This window comes from Rosa chinensis, chromosome 6, assembly GCF_002994745.2.
Source record: "Rosa chinensis cultivar Old Blush chromosome 6, RchiOBHm-V2, whole genome shotgun sequence".
NCBI lineage: Eukaryota > Viridiplantae > Streptophyta > Magnoliopsida > Rosales > Rosaceae > Rosa > Rosa chinensis.
Genome location: NC_037093.1, coordinates 69,235,375 through 69,248,110, shown reverse-complemented (window position 1 = coordinate 69,248,110; position 12,736 = coordinate 69,235,375). Strand labels below are relative to the sequence as shown.

The following is a 12,736-nucleotide window of genomic DNA, read 5'->3' as shown; positions in this document are numbered from 1 at the left end:
AGTTACATGGCCAGTTACTTGGTCAGTGACATGGGCAGTGACTTGACCAGGCACAGTTACTTGGTCAGTGACATGGGCAGTGACTTGACCAGGCACAGTGACTTGGTCAGTGACATGGTCAGTGACTTGGTCAGTTACTCGACCAGGGACAGTTACTTGGTCAGTGACATGGTCAGTTACGTGACCAGTGACATGATCAGTTACATCTTGTTCTAAAGGCACTACACTTATATTCTCATCTGACACAATTTCCTCAAAATCTGAGGTTAAATCCTCAAGGTTTGTATTGTGAACCTTTTCACTTAGAAACTTTACTTGATGTGTTTCAAAAATTCTAGGTGAATGATGAGCAGAATATAATTTATAGCCTTTAGATTTATCTGGATAACCTATAAAATAGCAACTAACAGTTTTGGGGTCAAGTTTATTCAAGCTTGGATTATAAATCCTAGCTTCTGCATGACATCCCCAAACATGACAGTGATGAAGACTAGGTTTCCTGCCACACCAAAGCTCAAAAGCAGTATTTTCTATGGCTTTGCTAGGTGTCCTATTGCAAATATAATTTGCAGTTTTTAAAGCCTCACCCCACAGAAATTTAGGCAAACCAGTTGTACACATCATACATCTAACCATGTTCAAAAGAGTCCTATTCTTTCTCTCTGCAACACCATTCTGTTGTGGATTATAGGGTGTTGTGTATTGAGCTTTAATTCCATTGTCTTGCAAAAACAAGGCAAATGGACCCTTTTGTTGGCCGGATTCAGTGTACTTTCCATAGAACTCTCCCCCTCTATCTGACCTCACTGTTTTGATTTTCTTTTCCAGTTGATTTTCTACCTCAGACTTAAAGATTTGAAAGGCTTTCAATGCTTGTGCCTTTTCTGAAAGTAGATAAATATAACTGTATCTAGAAAAGTCATCAATGAATGTGATAAAATACACATTCCCACAGATAGTTTGATGCCTAAATGGTCCACATATATCAGTGTGTATGAGTTCTAATAAATTTTGGCTTCTATATGCAGTCTTCTTTCTAGTATTAGTTATTTTTCCCTTAAAGCATTCAACACAGTTTGTTAGATCAGAAAAATCAAGTTCATTTAGGATGTTGTTTTTCACCAAAATTTTCAGTCTCTCTTTTGAAACATGGCCGAGTCTTCTATGCCATAAAAATGCAGACTTTTCATTTAGTTTGGTTCTTTTAACACCTGTTAAAGTGTTAGTACTGTTTGTGTTATTTTCAACAAGTAAAATTTCTTGTTGAGCCATTGAACAATTTAACTGTAAATAATCATTCATAATAACACCAGAACCAATTTGAACAGAATTTTTAGAAATAAGTCTACAACCAGATTTTACTAAAAGAGAAACCGAAACCAAATTCCTTCTCATGGAAGGTACATAAAAAACATTGTCCAAAACTAACAATTTTCCTAATCCTAAATCGAGCTTTAAGGTTCCAATAGCCTTGACTGCCACTCTCATGCCATTGCCTACACACAGGTTCACTTCATCACTTTTTGGGATTCTCATCCTTATGAATCCCTGCAAAGAATTAGTAATATGAATAGGTGAGCCTGAATCTATCCACCAAGACTGTGGTTCAACATTTATAAGATTAATTTCTAAAGAAAAAACTGTATTAGAAAAAATCTTACCCTTTTTGGCTAACCAATTTTTATAGCCAGTGCAGTCCTTTTTCATGTGTCCTACTCTTTTGCAAAAGTAGCACTTGAACCTAAATGGCCTATTTTCCTTGGCCACTGCAGCTGTTGAACTCTTAGTTATGGCTTTGATAGGCTTGAGCTTATTTTGGGGCTTTTTCCTTTTAGGCTTCTCAATGAGGTTAATGGTTGTAGCAGGTTCCTTTTCTTCCTTGATCCTAGATTCTTCATCCACACAGATGGATATAAGTTCATCTAGAGTCCAGTTTCCCTTTTGAGAGTTGTAACTGGTCCTAAGATGACTAAAACTGTTAGGCAAGGAATGTAGTGCATAATGCACTATCTGCTCATCCCTAACCCCCATCAAGAGCTCCCTGAGTCTGCCATTTATATTGATCATCTTCATAATATGCTCTCTAACTCCCCCTGAACCCATGTACTTCAAATCATGAAACTCCTTGGTTAGCCTAGCAGCTTCTGCCTTTTCACTTTCTTTAAACTTAGCACCTATGAGTTCCAAAAAATCTGATGCAAGCTCAGGTTCTTCTATACTTCCCCTGACAGTCTTGGACATAGAGGTACGAATGAGGTTCTTAGCCATTCTATTGGATCTATGCCACTTCTTGTAAAGATCAGTTTCCTTCTTAGTGCTCTTTTCAGTTAACTCTTCAGGTTTGTCCTCAGTGAAGCAATAGTCTATGTTCTCATGCATTCCCATATAGTTCTCTACAGAATCTAGCCAAGCTCTATAGTTGGTTCCAGTTAGCATCAAGACACTGTTCAAGTTCATGTAAGAGTTACCTAAGGAGCAAAACAAAAATTCGTGTGAGTTCTCAATTTGTAAAGAAAATAACTTTAAGTTTTCTGTGTTTTATTTAGCTTTAAGCAACCAAAACAAGAACATACAGAAAACCTAAACAATCCATACTTGCATTCATATCAGTCCATAACCAAAAATAATGTTAAGCAACACTTTTGAGCAGAAGCATAACATCCTGGAGTTCTTTATCAATATACCATGTTCAATGAAAACAAGTTATCCAAAGAAATTTATCCACATCTTTAGACAGAAGAAAAATTTCTAAGTATCCGTATTTATTTTCATCAAGCACGCATATTGCTGTTTTGTATTCTAAAACCATACTTGACCACTTCTTTGGAAGATAAAACTGAAGCATAGTTTTAAAACACAAAACACAATTTCAGTTTTGTTACTCGATCAGTTACATGGTCAGTGACCTGACCAGTTACGTGGTCAGTGACCTGACCAGTTACATGGTCAGTGACCTGATCATTGTTTTCTGCCAACATCAATGAAGAATGCTTTGTGCATCATAATCACTTATGCCAACAAAAAACCACAAAACTCATGAGCTTTTAACTTTATATTCTACCCAGATTCATCCTTATAAGAAAATTAAGCTCTCGTATCTGTCAATTTTAATTGTGTAAACAAATTCTGGGAGATTTTTGTTCTTCATGCAATTTTACACAATCACAGATACAATACCATATCATCAATCAATTCATCATGCATATTCAAGCACAATCAAAATTGTTTCGATTCCAAGAAACCACAGAACAATCAAGAAATTGTAAATTTCATCCGGTCACCATCTACTCTAACCTAACGCACGCCGGGAATGCAACTAGTGTTCTTGAGCACAATCAAAATTCAATTATCATGCTATGAATCGAAATCAATTTCCATAGAAAAACCTGTTTTTGCTTTTTCCCCAATTTGCTGCTAAAAATCACAGCGGAAGCGTGAATTTGATAATTAACCAGATGCAGCAATCGACTTAAGTAACTTACCTTGATCAGTTACATGACCAGTTACATGGTCAGTTACCTGATCAGTGACTTGGTCAGTTACCTGACCAGTTACTTGATCCGTAAAGCAAAATTTTTTTTTTTTTTTGTGTGTGTTTTTTTTGCAAAACCCTTCAACGATTTTGATACTTGTGAGCCTATGCTTTGATACCAATTGTTAGAAACCATATACATGCTCACAATATATGCACACAATCATAAAAGGGATTAAGGCTTACCTTCAGCAATCACTGGCATGGATTCCATCTTATGCTACAAACACGAACACTGAATATGGTCTTCTGTTACTTACCAACTTGCTTCTCAATGGACAGAACAATATGCAAAACGTCGGTAGTAATCAGGGACCAATTCATCTGTATATATAGGAGACTTAACCCTCAAGAAGCTTCCCATTAAAGCTATCCATATCGGTTTAGGTTTCCTAGTTAGATTCTTAATGTAACACTTCATTGTAATCTTTCTTGCAGACTAAGAATAGGATTACTTACCTTAATGAATAGATACACTGCTTCATTAAGTTACAAGTATTGATTTACTGTTTGTATCCATGTTAAACTAGGATTGATATTAAGCTAATCATCAATTACTTTATGATGATATGTGTTATGTCCATATTTGATCTTACAAGATCGAGTACTTGAACCTCTGGTGCAGTTCGGAAAAGTGCTAGAGGTTTTAGAGAAATCCATCAGTTCACGTGTTGGTGCGGAGGGAGCCCAAAATTTTCAAAAGGAGAATATATATGCTACTGAAAGAACAAATTGATGGACTGATATGGGACAATTCGATCCGTCCTCAAATGTGCTGTGTCTATCGTATCCAGCATGAACGTTAGAAAGAGTATGAGGCTAGAAACCAAGAATTCCGGCCAGCATCTGAAGCAGTTAGTAACTCAATATCAGGAGCAATTGAGGACACTTGAGCACAACAACACTATGCCTTGACAATGCATCTGAAGCAGGCACAACAAGGCAACTCCATGCTTGGACGTTTCCATCCTGATGTCTTTTAATTAAATAAACAAAAATTAAAATGTGCTTTGATTTGTTGGTAGAGTCAGCAACATATGTTCTGTTGTGAGCTCTGTTCACATTGTGTTTGTCGATGCGTGTCAGTTTTTGTAAATCGAAGCTGCTTTACTGTGTTTATGTTTCAGGAAAAAAAAAAAAAAAAAACTCTGGTAATGGGGACGTGCATCATGAATTCAATTATGTCATTCCCGTAATCAAGTAGCTGCTCTTGATCAGTTATCTTGTCAACTCATCATTTGACTCATTTCACATCAAAACTTTTCAGGTGGGAGCTAGGGTCACATTTTGATTCAGGGTTTTTGAATTCCAAACCTAATGACCACTGCAAGTCTGCAAAAAAGTACGTACTGTTTCCTAACAAATAGCTAGCTAGGGTGAAAATAAATGGTGGCAATTGCAATATACCAATTGAGTGGTTATCGGAAATGGTTGGATTTGCTTGCTTCTGTCAAGACCAGAAGACGCAAAAAGCGGAGGAAACAAAGTAGTTAATTAATATAATGACTTGAGGCAGTAGGAAACGTACACTATACTCACTAGTATTGAAATTCCGTAGCCGAAGGTTGTTGGCTTAGGTTGCATAGTCTTCGGAGCCTTGGAGGGTTACAATGAGCTGAATTGTGCATGTCTCATAATTGGTGCTAGTTTCATATATATATATATATATATATATATATTTATTTATTTATTTATTTTAATCTAATAGAACTAATTTATAAAGGAAATCATAAGAATAGAGGAATATATAAGATTGGGCTTTGTGATTAAGGTTCGGGTCTGGTGCCAGATCAGGCCCAAAGAAAGCCCAAAAGGAAAAGACTGAAGCTCCATTGAAAGCTGGAAAACCTCTCTCGCATGGCATCACTCTCCCATGCTTGATGCTCCCCTCTTCAAATTTACCTAAACCTTGTATGTATGTATGTATTCTTTTTCTTTTCTCAGCTCTACTCTTTCTTTCTTTCTGGGTCTTTCAGTTTCCAAGAAAATTTCACTTGCGGAGTAGTATTTCCAGAGTTGGAGAATTATGAAGGGCCATGACCACAAGGTAAATTTTTTCTAATTGCTTTTACCTCACAAAAGTCTTTTCAACTTCTTTTTATGCTTTTCTGTTACAACTTCAGTTGGTGATTCCAATTTGCTTTGAATCTTCATGTTTTACTTGTTTTTATATATAGACTTAGAGGATTGAAGGAAACCTTATTTTACTTTTGTATGTCACAGAAATTTGATTGTGAGTTTTGGGTTTTGTGTTCAAGTTTGAAATCATATTCATATTCGCTTTGTTTTGATTTTCATTTTGCTATACAGATGGCTAGAATGGAGGACATTCTTAATCTTCCGGTGCAAGATCCTGCGTGTCCCGACTTTTCTGCTGCTCATATCAAATGGGTAAAAGTAGAAGGCGGTCGCCAGGGTGGAGATGATATTGCCCTCATCCCATTTGCTCGAGTGGATGATTTTGTGAAAGGAGAATCTTCAAATGCTGATTGCCCTGCCAGCTTCCGCATTGAGTCCAAAAGGAAGAGAGCTGAAGGCAGCGTAAGCAAGCCGAGGGTCGATGGCTATCTTGAATATACACTGTACGTATGTTGTCTCTCTCTACTCCAATTCCTTGTTCTTTTTAATAGTAGAAATGTTGTACAATTAATTTAACCTCAGTAATCTAGTGTCAGAGAATATTAGATATTAATTTTGACTTGAAAATTAATATTGTCTGCTCCAATTATATTATTACATAGATAAAGTTGAAGGCATTGCAATGCTCTTCATCTGTGCAAATAAAAAAAAAAGGAACAATGATAGTCAACTTAAATCTGAACAAGATACTTTTATGTGTGGTGGCTCATCAGATACTGGTGTTCTTATGGCCCTGAAGACTACAGAGATAGTGAATCCGGTATGGTGGATGGTTCTAGTATGATGAAGCCTGCATCAGGAAAGGGGAGCAGGCCTGGGCGGCGTCACATGATGAGAGGCTGCCTCTGCCATTTTACTGTAAAACGCTTATATACACGGCCACTCATTGCTCTTATTATCTATAACCAGAGAACGCATGTAGATAAATCAGGAGCCCCTTGTCATGGCATACTTGATCGGGATTCTATGGGAACAAGAGCTATGTATGCTCCACGAATTTCGGAGGAGCAACGCCTGAAAGTGATGTCTATGCTTTATGCTGGAATACCTTTGGACAATATAATTCAGCATCACATGGAGGTAGTCCAGGAGCATGGAGGACCCCTTAACCGTGATGATTTTCTGAGTCGTAGTGATGTTCGTAACATGGAAAGGCTGATTCGTAATTCTTCTCATGAGCTACATGCAGATGATGGATGCAGTGTAAAGATTTGGGTTCAACGCCATCGTAAGCATGTTTTCTACTTTGAAGACAGCTCTAATTCAGAACCATTTGTCTTAGGGATACAGACAGATTGGCAGCTGCAGCAGATGCTCCAATATGGACATAATAGTTATGTAGCTTTCCATTCAAGATTTGGCTTCAAGAAATTGAAGGTATGTTGATTGCTTTTTCTAGTTACATATATCAAGATTTACATGATGTTTGATGTCCATGCTAGAAACATTCCCAGCAGTTAAGTAAGGCCATGGTTTTAGAATATTTGCATGCAGGTACAAATTATCTAAGATTTTGAAATGGTATGGAATTTAAATTGAATAACATAATTTGGGATTATGTGAGGTTGGGAAACACCCCCAACACACCACAACCACCCAAAAAAAAAAAAAAAAGGAAAATACTTTTAGAATAATTAGTATTTAGGATCAAGAGGCATCTAAGTCAGAAACATGTAGCATTATGTTACCTGAAACTGTTTATTCTTCCATAATCAACTTTAAAAACTACAAAGTTGCATGTAATGGCCTCTTCTCATAAAATTCAGAAACATTATCCTGCATGATGAGCTGGTGGCACGTGTAATCTATACTCTTTCCTCCCAAAAATACTGCAATGGTGGTTTGGGTTCAGGTCATCTGGTGACTATACATCTTTGACTGTTAGTACTTTTGGTCAGCCGTTTTTGTTTTATCAACTCTTTGTCTGTTGTTTATAAAGAAAAAGTTTGCTGTTTTTGATGAATACTCAGCAGCCTCCTCTCTGTGCTTATTGAAAACATCATTTTACCTGAGGTCTTAGCTGTACTATTAGATGTTGTAACTTTTGGCTCTCTTAACAGTATCCCTTGTCGACATTACTTGTTTTCGACCCATCCCATAATGCAATACCAGTTGCTTGGATCATTACATCTTCTCTCGGCAGTCAAGATATCCACAAGTGGATTGGGTTACTGGCTGAAAGAATTCGAACCAAGGATCCAAGATGGAGACTTGATGCCTTTTTTGTAGATGATCCTTCCGTTGAGATTTCTATAATAAGGTAATATTAGTAGACTTCCCTATGCAGTTGTCTCATAAAATATTGGTTTAAAATTGAAAGCTCACTGTGTTTCTTTCTCAATTGGCAGAGAGGCTTTTCAATGCCGGGTTTTATTATGCATCTGGCATGTTCGGCGTGCTTGGATAAGAAGCCTTTTAAAGACATGCAGAAACCTTGATGTGCAGCGAGAGATGTTTAAGTACTTAGGTTGGCTGTTGTATTGTACAAGAAGTGGGCCAAATGCTATGGATGCAGTTGAAGAGTTTCTGCAAGTATTTGTTGATCAATGTGCTTTTATGGATTACTTTAAGAGGCGATGGTTACCAAATATAGGTAGTTCCTCATTTATGCTTGACCTTCTAATGCATCAAAGAATACATATTTTCTTTTAGCCAGGCTGGCATACCTGAATTCTGTCAAAGGACCAATGCCTTAACTTCATGAGACTGTTGACTTTTGTTTTTCAAATCTGTTTTTTGGGTGCCTTCACATTTTACATCACCTGTCCCAAGCCTAGTGGAAGGAGGGTTATGGTTGATGATATGTGAACTAGGTTGTTGCATGTTTTGTTAGAATCTGGTTACCGGTTGAACCTAGAACGTTCATGGATTTAGAAAGTAACCTGAAACCAACAAGCCACATAGGAACCGGCATTGTATTGTTATTTGAAACATTGGTATTAGCATTATGACATATGCTGTTGCTGTGCAGAGTTGTGGGTCAATGGTATAAGGTCTCTTCCTGTGGCCAGTCCAGAGCCGAATGCTGCAGTTGAGTCCTATCATTTAAGGTTGAAATCCAAGCTTTTCAATGAGCAATATTCTAGCTTCTGGTCAAGAGTTGACTGGTTAATCCACACACTTACAACTGAATTCCAATCATCCTATTGGTTGGACCAATATAGCGTAGAGACTGGGTGTTTTGAAAATCTGAGGGACAGGTCTTTCTTAACCAATTCTTGGTATCAGGCTTTGCAGATCCTAGATGTTGATGTCATAATTGATGAGCAAAATCTACAGTATGCAAAAGTCATCTCACAATCAGACAGAAGCGTGGCGTACACGATCTGGAACCCTGGTTCAGAATTCTCTTTGTGTGATTGCCCTTCGTCGATGCTGGGGAATCTCTGTAAGCATATCATCAAGGTGGCAATCTTGTGTAAAAGTCGGCAGGTTGCGAGACCTTTATTGGCTGCCCAAGTTTATAGGCAGGCTTTGCTTACCCTTCTACAAAATCCCCCAGATGATCCTGTAGTTCTTGATCATGCTATTTTACATGCAACTCGCTTGCAACAGGACATCAAAGGCTTGGAAGATTTATCCAATAGTGGGTTGCTCCAGTCGTTACCTTCAGAGATTAACTCTCATGTAGCAGACAGTATAGTTTTCCCTCATCTCCCTTGATTAGGCCATCCAAAGGAGATTCTTATATGCCCAGGCTTTCACTGAGGATGTTAAGCTAATGTGCGTTAATACTTGTACAGTCAGACTTCGCATGGCAAACTTCTAAATGCTTTGGCATTCAAGTCTCTCTCTCTCTCTCTCTCTATCTCAGCTGTGACACTGCGGAGGTATGTTTTTAATGCTTTCACCCTTATAATTGTGGAAGTTTTCATCATTGCCATTTACTTTTTTAGAAGAAGGTCATTGAAAAGAACTTTTAAGTAAACTGTTTGGTTTTCGGCTGCGTTGGTTAACATGTAAGGTGTTCCATTAATGATTTCTTTTAAGAATGAGATTTTGAAAATTAGTTGCTACTAAATACTGAGTATAGTGGTTGGTTGAAAACTTGAAAGCAATGCACACGAATTTCTTTTGCTCTTGTTTTTGTTTTTGTTTTTGTCATTTGCTGTTTTAGAATAAGGATATTGAAAAGAACTTTTATGTCAAACTGTTTGGTTTTCGGCTGCGTTGGTTAACATATTGTAAGGTGTTCCATTAATGATTTCTTCAAGAATGAGATTTAGAAAATTAGTTGCTACTAAATATTGAGTATAGTTGTTGTTTGATAACTTGAAAGCAATGCACACAAATTTTTTTTGTTCTTGTTTTTGTTTGAACCAGTAAATCCTTCTGTCCGTTAGATTCAATGAGCTCAAGGCCATTTGCCCACTTGATGGGCTCTTACTTACAGAGGTTTCATGCTTTACTTGGCGCCCTGTTGTCACAAACCTTTAGTCAAAAGAAAGAAAATTGTTTACTCAGTCACCCCTTTTTGGGGTTTTGCCATGTTGGAGCCCCCAGGATTTAAAGCTCATCAATCATCTCTCTGAACTTCAATTTTTTTCTCTCTTTTTTTTCCGTAATCAACACTGTATTCAGTTTACTGCTTTAATAACTGTTACACAACAATGTACCATTCAGGTTTAAATAAACAAGTAGTTGCACAAAAAGGACAACAGAAAGCTCACAACATAACCAAAGGAAAATGCTTTAGAACTCACAACGAGTTGAGATTTATGATATTGTGGAATCCATAAATATAAGATTGTAGAACAAAGAGTTAACTTGTATAGAATCTTCCTATAAAAGAAAATATCAGAATTAAAAATTAATACATGCTGAGCACCTATTACTCTAAATCTTCCAAACTTATTATCTACTAAAGAAACATAGATGTTTCAAATAAGGAAAAAAATAAAAATAGAACCCTTTTCTATGCTCCGTGCTCCCATTCGCCTTCTGTTCACCTTATCCTCATGACAAATTGATGATCTCATTTGTTTCCTGCGTCTTTGTTTGCAGTTGTAGAGATGAAGAATCCATGGCAATTTACACCAGATGTGGAAATGCTTTTCCTGGTCATGGAAGTAACTAAACTGTATACGTGTCTAAGCTGTCTAGGAGGTGGAGAAGAAATTGAAGGATTCACTAGTAAAATGGTGGAGGTGGTGCCCCATGATGGCAATAATTGGTGGCAACAGGCAATCTCATGCTGGAGTAGGTGGTGGAGTTGGAGAATATTCCAGACATGGTGGTGGAGACGGAGGTGGAGAAGGTTCTTTACAAGGAGGTAAAGGGGGTGGTGGAGGCGGGGATGGATAAGATGGTGATGGGGAGAAGTTGGTGGAGATGGGGGTGGGGGAGATTGTGGCGGAGTTGGGGGTGGAGGAGAGTTTGGTGGAGACGATGACGGGGGTGGTGGTGAATTGTAGTGAGGACTTGGTGGAGGTGGTGGCACGAAATTTGGTGGAGGGGGAGGTGGAGCGTGAATGCAGTATACTGGAGGTGGTGGGGATGACAGCGGTGGTGGTGGAGGAGCATGCTGTGGTTGTGGCGGCGGCGGGGGAGAAGATGGTGGTGGCGGTGATGGTTGGCATCGAAAAGAACTACAACCAACAGACTTGGACAAAAATAATTTACATTGCAACATGGATCTCTGCTTTGGCCTACGCCGCAAACAATTCCTGCTATCATCAAACTCTTCCAAATCTAAACACACTGGTGGCTCACCTGTGAAAAAGTTGTACCCAAAGCTAAATTTTTTCAGATTTGGAAGCCCACAAATGCTCTCTGGTATAGTCCCTGTAAGATTGTTATGAGCCACATTCAGCTCCTCCAAGCTCAACATTTCACCTAGTGCGTGTGGCAACTCACCGAAAAGACCATTATGACTCACATCTAACACGGTAAGATTCTTGAGCATTCCTATTTCCTCTGGCAAACAGGAGTACAACCCATTTCTAGTAAGGATCAGCTCGTTTAAGTTCTTGGACATGTTGCCAAGGCTGGCCGGTAAACATCCATGGAACTTATTGTTTGCAAGAACAATAACTGAGACCGGCGAGTTTCCTAAATTATGTGGCAGTTCATAGGCGAATCTGTTGTCGTTGAGGAAGATGGCATCAAGATGCTTATCAAATAGGTCCTTGGGAATTCTACCTTCAAATTCATTGAACCGAATGTCAAGGTATTTAAGTACTGGCAGTTGAAGAACAACAAGAGGGAATTTCCCAGCAAACCGGTTATTACTTAGATCAAGCTCATGAAGAAGCTTCAACTTGCTGAAACTCTTTGGGACAGTGCCACAGAAACGATTGGAGTTCACGTGAAACAATGCAATGTCTGAAAGATGGCCAAGCTCTTCTGGGAGGTACCCGGCAATGTCAGCATGGTTTAGATCGATGCCAGCGACTGTTTCTATTGTTGGGTCGTCGAGAGCTTCAGCACAGAAGACTCCAGTGTAGTTGCAGACATTGGATCCAATCCAGTTGGCTGTGTGTCCCAGAGGGTCTGAGAGCATGGCTTGCTTCCATGCTTGGAGGGCAACGTAGGCAGTCTTGATTCTCGGGTTGGGAAAAATAAGTGAGGGTGACACCGTGACAGTCTCACCTCTGGAACCGTCATTAAGGAGCAGCCTTTGCTTGATGTGGGAGTCTGTTAAGCCTGCATTGTGGAAAATATGGGGTTCTTGGGCAGTAGTAGTAGTGCTGAGGCAAAAGAAGAGTATGAGAATAGTGCGAGTGTGATCAATCTTTCTCTTCATCACATACGAGAGAGAGATAACATATAGGGTTCAGTCTATTTTGCTCAATATATGAGAGATGGAAAAAATCCAAGGCACTGCGAGGAGGAGGAGGCACATATTTTCAGCACGTGCGAGGGAAATACAACTTTGTGACAGCAGAGATTACTGGAACAGAAGCACAGTTTTCTGGGGGCAGTTCCCGCTTCTTTCTCATCAAACGGACCTGATCAACTCTTGGACACATTGTGATTTGTGGCAATGGGAAGTCTTCAAAGATCCGAAGGAAAATTATTGTATAATGTTAATTATGTGACTGAAACGTGTAGTGGAGGAGATTG

The 12,736-nt window shown here is 38.7% G+C and overlaps 2 protein-coding genes across 4 annotated transcripts; one reads left to right on the top strand and one right to left on the bottom strand.

Annotated features, from left to right (window-relative positions):
- Positions 1 to 5,394: 5,394 nt before the first annotated feature.
- On the top strand, positions 5,395 to 10,949 carry LOC112172077. 3 transcript variants are annotated; one of them, XM_024309251.2, is made up of 7 exons: positions 5,395 to 5,579; positions 5,843 to 6,114; positions 6,385 to 7,048; positions 7,732 to 7,931; positions 8,020 to 8,264; positions 8,643 to 8,721; positions 8,900 to 9,060. In XM_024309251.2, exons 1-7 carry the CDS (start codon positions 5,559 to 5,561, stop codon positions 8,913 to 8,915), a joined length of 1,497 nt encoding a protein of 498 aa, XP_024165019.1. In that variant the 5' UTR covers positions 5,395 to 5,558; the 3' UTR covers positions 8,916 to 9,060. The 3 variants fall into 3 exon arrangements, with proteins under 3 accessions (XP_024165019.1, XP_024165018.1, XP_040364294.1); XM_024309250.2 differs by adding an exon at positions 10,676 to 10,949 and having other exon boundaries at positions 5,396 to 5,579; positions 8,643 to 9,501; XM_040508360.1 differs by lacking the exon at positions 5,395 to 5,579 and adding an exon at positions 10,676 to 10,949 and having other exon boundaries at positions 5,954 to 6,118; positions 8,643 to 9,501.
- On the bottom strand, positions 10,811 to 12,416 carry LOC112172078 (leucine-rich repeat extensin-like protein 3). The gene is given in 2 exon segments (XM_024309253.2): positions 10,811 to 10,991; positions 10,994 to 12,416. Coding segments are annotated over 2 exon segments (1,554 nt in total). The 3' UTR covers positions 10,811 to 10,860.
- Positions 12,417 to 12,736: the final 320 nt, after the last annotated feature.